The 7,369-nt window shown below is 41.8% G+C and overlaps 1 protein-coding gene across 1 annotated transcript; it reads left to right on the forward strand.

Moving 5' to 3' along the window:
• The first annotated feature begins 1,076 nt into the window (after positions 1-1,076).
• LOC115082290 (olfactory receptor 5F1-like) lies at positions 1,077-2,030 on the forward strand. The gene has a single exon (XM_029586522.1). The coding sequence runs from the start codon at positions 1,077-1,079 to the stop codon at positions 2,028-2,030; it is 954 nt and encodes a 317-aa protein (XP_029442382.1).
• Positions 2,031-7,369: the final 5,339 nt, after the last annotated feature.

Below are 7,369 nucleotides of genomic sequence, written 5' to 3' on the forward strand. Positions count from 1 at the left end.
AATATCGCTATGATATTAAGTCGGAGGGTGCACAGAAAAGCAGTTTTTACTGCTTTTCTGTGCACTTCCCTGGCGCCGGAAGAAATTAGCGCCGACCTTTGGGCGGCGCTAATTTCTTAGAGTAAAATGTGCGGCTTGGCTGCACATTTTACTTACTGGATCGCTCGGGCATACCTAATAGGGCCATCAACATGCATTTGCATGTTGAGGGCGCTATTAGGTGCCGCGGGTGGGCAGCGTGTTTTCCTCCCCTTACTGAATAAGGGGTAAGGGAAAACACGCGTCCAGAGCAGGGTGACAGTGCGCTCCGACGGAGCACACTTTACTGGATCGACCTGAATGTTATGTGCTAATGCCGCTGCTTTAACCTCGGTCAGGATAAAGAGCATTATAGAATAGAGAGTTACTCTATAAAATGTGTACACACGCAATAATGCTATTACTGTGTAACCTTATGTAAAGTACTTTCATTAAAAGAAAGCAGCATCACTGTTAATTTGTTTGGTTTTACTAAAAGGTTATAGAAATTGTTGCTGGATGTACATGGGCAGTGGACACGGCACACAGGGAAAGAATAAGAAAAAAACAGAAATTATACAGAAAAAAGATGACTCTTCTAAATTTCTGATGTCTGTCCTTTAGCAGTTGGAAGGCTTTGGTTAGTCATCTTACAACATTGATCCCTATGATCCTCTTATTTCTGTAAGACAGTTTCATGTAATTGATGTCACAAATTACCTTTTATACATAAATGGATAAATCTGCAATATGGATTTTTAGTATTTCTATAATATATTTATTTATTCAATTTTAACCTCCTCTATTCAATAATTGTATTAATGGGCTGCCATATCATTATCTTCTATATATAGGATTGGGTATCACCCCCTTCTTTTAATATCCGGGGTGCTCAAAGTGTTTCTGGTGCTTCTGACATTCTCTGCAAATAAATACAATAATCAAGATGTACTCTTACAGTGATAAGAGAGTTTTAGGGAGCCCCCATAAACCTTTTCCTATGTCACTGATAGTTCAATAATTTTACTTGACTTTCTTGTCTCCCATCAGCAGACATCATGGAGCTCAGAAAATGGGAAAACAAATCTGTCGTGACCGAATTTGTCATAATGGGGCTGTCCTCTGACCAAAAGCCCCAGCTTTTCTTCTTCTTGATGTTTCTCATCATCTACCTTATTACCCTTACTGGTAACTTGCTCATCCTCACTCTCATTAGCAGTGACTCTCGCCTTCACAGCCCTATGTACTTCTTTTTGGCAAACCTTTCCTTGATTGATATCATCTTCTCATCTGTGACAGTCCCCAATCTGCTGTCCATCCTCCTGGGCATGAAGAAGACCATATCCTTCTCCGGTTGCATTACCCAGATGTACTTTTTCCAGTACTTTGTGGTGGTGGAGTGCTACCTTTTAGCTGTGATGGCTTATGACCGATATGTGGCCATATGTTACCCCCTAAACTATCCCATCCGGATGAACAGGAAGGTGCGCATTCAAATGGTTGTTGGATGCTGGATATGTGGATTTGTCAACTCTATGCTTCAGGTGGTCTCTGTCTCCATGCTGGACTTCTGTGGTCCCAACATTGTAGACCACTTCTTCTGTGATGTCACACCACTCTTCAAGCTCTCCTGCTCAAACACAGCCATCAGTCAGACTGTCTTCATGTTAGTGGTGGTGATGGCTGGAATGGGGCCCTTGACCTTCATCATCATAACTTATATACGCATTATAACTGCTATCATGAAAATGCATTCCACTCAGGGTCGACACCGGACTTTTTCTACTTGTGCCTCCCACTTTACTGTGGTAGGGTTGTACTATGGCAGTGGAATTTTCAGTTATATCTGGCCAACCTCCACCTATGCTATGGACAAAGACGTGAAGGTGGTAGCAGTATTGTACACCATCTTTACCCCCATGTTGAACCCTCTCATCTACAGCTTGAGGAATAGAGAGGTGAAGGCAGCACTGAAGAAAATCCTCAGCAATAAGGCTGTCATCTTCAAGTGATCAGCATTCCATCATAGAAGAGGAAGGATTTGGCATTTGGATCTGTTCAATACAGTTGAAGTTGGAAAAAACAATGCCACTAATGGTTATACAGAGCAAATAAATGATCTCTTTCCTTACTCAAAACCACATTAAATGACAAAATCCAACATTTATCAGATACACTGATTGATGTGTGACTAGGGTATACCACAAAATAAACTGAGCTAAAGGGAAGTGACTGTTACTGTAGGAGAAAATTCCATCTGGTTAGATTTCTATACAGTAGGTAGAAAAGCCTGGTGTTGGGGGCTTTAGTAAACACTGAATAGCAACAGTTGGTAAGAGGAAAATCTTTAGCTGTTAATTATTTTAAGCATTGACATTCTAGTTACTTTCAGAGTAAGCACATTTGAAAATCCAGGTTTTTAATTCTCATCTTAAGTAATCAGTTTGGTTAATTGGGCACATATATGTGGGTGAATTATCAGTACAGAAACAGTTTGAACAATTCCAAATTTTAGGCATGCATCTTGTACCATTAGGAATAACTGTTTTAGTACATTTTAAATACAACAGAAGGCATATCCAGCTGTGTTCCCACACATTGTATATACAAACTTGAATCAGAAGCAGGAAGTTGCAATGGACAATACTGGTGCTGGGAGGTACTTGCATCTGCAAAAGCAGTTTTGTTCAGTGTCTCAAAGAGTGGAATGAAATGGCCAATATTGTATGCATATCCAACAATCAGTTAAGTTGAAGAAGTTGGCCTAGTTCATAGCCAATATGTATTTGTAAGGTACAGGTATGCTTCTGGTATTAATTCATGAATCAGAAAAATAATATATAGGAATGGCAAAGTTCTAAACCATGGTATAAAGCAATACGTTAGGCTGAGGAGGGGGATTATTATGCCTGAACACACCATTGGTATCACTCCTTACTTCAGTTATTCACCTTCTTCTTGGCTTCATCTTTGTTGTCATTTACTTCTCTTCTGGGTCGTTTACCATCAGATACCTTTCTTCCAGGTTTTGTCATCATTTGCTTATTGGCCTAGTGCAGGATTGCAGTTTGCAGATTTCGAATATGAGGTATGGGTTCAGGTTAAGGCTTATTTTCCTTTAACTTTCACTGCTCTCAGTGTAGTGAACAAGACTTTGTAGGATCCCTACCAGCGTGATACACAAGTGTAGGCCGGCCAGCCAGTGCTCCTACTATGTGACAGGGGCCGGCCAATGGCACGGATACCCTGTCACATGGTAAGGGCAAAGGGCCAACGGCGCCATATTTATGAGTGGCAGCCGACGGCCCGAGAACGGGAGATCGCTCCCGGGACCACCACTGGATCACCAGGTCATTTTAAAATGTTTTGGGGGGATCGGGAGGGTGGGGGAAGCTAAGGGGTCATTTTTAAAGGGTCGGGTGGGGTTTTTTTATCGGGGAAGCTAAGGGGTCATTTTTAAAGGGTTGGGTGGGTTTTTTTTTTATCGGGCCATCGGCGCCATTTTTGAGTGGCAGCCAAATTGGCGCCGATGGCCCGAGAGCGGGAGATCGGTCCCTGCGCCCCCACTGGACCACCAGGTACTCGTAAAAAGTTTTGGGGGGTTCGGGAGGGTGGAGGAAGGTAAGGGATTAGTTTTATAGGGTCAGGGTGGGTTTAGGGGTTGTTTTGGTGTGCCGGTTTTCCCGCCCTCCCCCCAAATAACTCCCGTTAGTGGACACTAACGGGAGTAACGATTTTTCACGATAAATCGGGAAAATTTCTATTGTATCGCGCACTCTAACGATTTTTGACGATTTAAAAAATATTGGATGATTTTTTAAATCGTCAAAAAACGATTCACATCCCTACTGCTTTGTGCCTCTGTTAAAGCACTCTTGCCACTTCTGGTTCTCCTTTGCCCCTTTAAAGTGTCTTAGGCTATTCATGCCACTTTGGTGCCACAGTCTAAGTACCTTGGAGCTCTTTTCTTGTTCAGATGATTGCTCCCCAGAAGTTTCATCAGAATTGATAAGAAAACTCCAATTCTGCAGCCAAAAATGGGCTGCAAATACTTCCCCCATTGACTTTAATGGGAAATCGGAAAATGAATAAAACTAATCAATGAATTGATTTTCCCCCCTATGAAACAAATGCAATGAATTTGGGTCCCGGTGAAACAAATACAGAATCAAAACACATTTTTTCCTTCTGCACATCCCTAGTTCTAATAACACATTCTATAGAAGATGCTTTGAAATTGTTAAATGTATATTTTTCTGCCATTTAACAACTGTTGATTCATTTAAAATTAATTTTAAATGAGGACAAAACAGAGATCATCTTATTAAGCAACAAATCAAATAATGAGTGCATTAAGAAATATACTGTTAATGATCAAAATGTTATTGTAAGTGACCATGCCAGAGATTTAGATGTCATAATTGATAGCGAACTCAACATGAAAAAATGTATCTTTAACACAGTTAGAAGTGGTTTTAATAAATTACATATTTAAAAAAAATTAAAAGCACTCTTACTTTTCAGTGATTTTAGAACTGTATTGCAATCTCTGATTTTTTTTCAAAACTGGACTATTGCAATGCGCTTTTATTGGGTTTGCCTCTGTCATCCATTAGGCCTCTTCAATTACTACAGAATGCAACTGCCAAAGTTTTGACTGAGACTAAAAAATATGATCATATTACACCTATTTTAAAAGAACTTCACTGGCTTCCCATAATCTACAGACTACAATACAAAACATTATGTATAATCCATAAATCACTGAATAATATGAATATAGAATGGTTAAATGCTTTACTATACATTCGTACTCTACAAAGAAACCTCGGATCAGGGCAGAATGGACTTTTAACCATCCCATCCTTGAAAACGGTGAGACTCAATAAGGTATGAGAAAAAGCTTTATCTCTAGCAGGGCTAAAATTATGGAATTCAATGCCAAAAGAGTTAAGATTGGAGCCCATTTTTTCAACTTTAAAAAACCCCCTGAAAACATGGCTGTTCAGACCATGATTTGGAGAAGAAGATGAGAGTGTGACATAATTGTTCAAGCTAGTCGTTGGAGAAAGAAGACAGATTTTGAAAAAATAATTTAAAGATCTTAAATTTAAAGATCTTTAAAAAGATCTTTAAAAATAATTTAAAGATCTTAAACTCAAATCAGAAGCAGTCTCAAGAAAAAGACCTAGAAAAATAGAGGCACTATAAATGTTTTCCTTTTCTCTTGTTTAAAGTCTATCTGGACATTACTACATTTTCTGACAAGGGGTATAGGAGGAGCATTGCGATTGACATGGTCCACCCAGAGAGGGCCCTTACTTCATATTATGAATGCTCAGAGTTACTAGGGAAGGATTAATGAGTGGATTTTTAGAAAGGCAGCAATCTGACTCTCTTTCTGAGTTGTAGAGGAAAGGAAGATTTCCAGGGGACACTAGGACCCTTCTAGAACAGTGCTACACCAGCAAAGTATTGTGTGTGGACAAATCTGAGTAAGAACAAAAGATTCTTGTATGATCTTGCCAAAGTCTGACAAGAAAGGAAGGCATACAGCTGCAACTGAATTGTATTTTGTGCTGTTTTGTACTATTTGTCTTGTAAAACTTCTGGAGTGCTTGTTTTTTGTTTTCACAATATTATTTAGGGATGTGAATCGTTTTAGGACGATTAAAATTATCGTCCGATAATTTTAATATCGTCTTAAACCGTTATGGAACACAATACAATAGAGATTCTAACGATTTATCGTTATAAATCGTTAGAATCGTGAGCCGGCACACTAAAACCCCCTAAAACCCACCCCCGACCCTTTAAATTAAATCCCCCACCCTCCCGAACCCCCCCCAAATGAGTTAAATAACCTGCGGGTCCAGCGGCGGTCCGGAACGGCAGCGGTCCGGAACGGGCTCCTGCTCCTGAATCTTGTTGTCTTCAGCCGGCGCCATTTTCCAAAATGGCGCCGAAAATGGCGGCGGCCATAGACGAACACGATTGGACGGCAGGAGGTCCTTCCGGACCCCCGCTGGACTTTTGGCAAGTCTCGTGGGGGTCAGGAGGCCCCCCACAAGCTGGCCAAAAGTTCCTGGAGGTCCAGCGGGGGTCAGGGAGCGATTTCCCGCAGCGAATCGTTTTCGTACGGAAAATGGCGCCGGCAGGAGATCGACTGCAGGAGGTCGTTCAGCGAGGCGCTGGAACCCTCGCTGAACGACCTCCTGCAGTCGATCTCCTGCCGGCGCCATTTTCCGTACGAAAACGATTCGCGGCGGGAAATCGCTCCCTGACCCCCGCTGGACCTCCAGGAACTTTTGGCCAGCTTGTGGGGGGCCTCCTGACCCCCACGAGACTTGCCAAAAGTCCAGCGGGGGTCTGGAAGGACCTCCTGCCGTCCAATCGTGTTCGTCTATGGCCGCCGCCATTTTTCGGCGCCATTTTGGAAAATGGCGCCGGCTGAAGACAACAAGATTCAGGAGCAGGAGCCCGTTCCGGACCGCTGCCGTTCCGGACCGCCGCTGGACCCGCAGGTTATTTAACTCATTTGGGGGGGGTTCGGGAGGGTGGGGGATTTAATTTAAAGGGTCGGGGGTGGGTTTTAGGGGGTTTTAATGTGCCGGTTTTGCGATTTTTAGATTTTTCACGATTTTTCACGATATTTTACCCCCCCAAACGGCAACAATACGATTCCCTCCCCCTCCCAGCCGAAATCGATCGTTAAGACGATCGAGGACACGATTCACATCCCTAATATTATTTCACCTGTGTTTGTGTTAGTAAACACCTTTAGTTTTGGAATAACCCTTTGTATGAGGACTTTATTTAAATGACCAAGTTAGTTTAACTTTTGTGACAAATATTTTTAAGGCTTAGCCAAATTTAGATGTAAGAATGTCAATATTCAAAAGAATTTAGTGTGTTAAATGTAGTAGTTATGAAACTAAATGTTGAGCTTTTTAATATTCCCGGCACTTATCCAGCTAAAATGTGGCTGGATAAGTCGTTATCCAGTAAAATTTAACTGAATAAGTAAAGGGCATTTTGGTAATGTTCAAGGGCAGGGTTGAGTTAGTCAAATAACTTATCCAGCTAATTCTGATATTTGGAGTTATCAGAATAATTTATTTAGCTAAACACTGATGTGGCTAAAAGAAGGCAGCATGAACTTGTTTCGTGTTGCCCTTGGTAACATGGGGCAAGCTGCAGGGTGAGGTTGCCATGGCAATATGTGCCAGAAGGGGGGGGGGAATCGGGAGGGGGCATAGCAACGGCAACAATTTCAAATTGATGCCTTGCTATTGGTTCAGGTTGATTTTGGCGGGGTAAGGCTCAAAAACTAACGGAGGTCACCAACCAG

This window comes from Rhinatrema bivittatum, unplaced genomic scaffold (assembly GCF_901001135.1).
Source record: "Rhinatrema bivittatum unplaced genomic scaffold, aRhiBiv1.1, whole genome shotgun sequence".
In the NCBI taxonomy this organism is placed as follows: Eukaryota; Metazoa; Chordata; class Amphibia; order Gymnophiona; family Rhinatrematidae; genus Rhinatrema; species Rhinatrema bivittatum.

Bases quoted from the DNA above. Each gene is read 5' to 3' on its own strand.
- LOC115082290 (XM_029586522.1), top strand. From the start codon at position 1,077: ATGGAGCTCAGAAAATGGGAAAACAAATCTGTCGTGACCGAATTTGTC.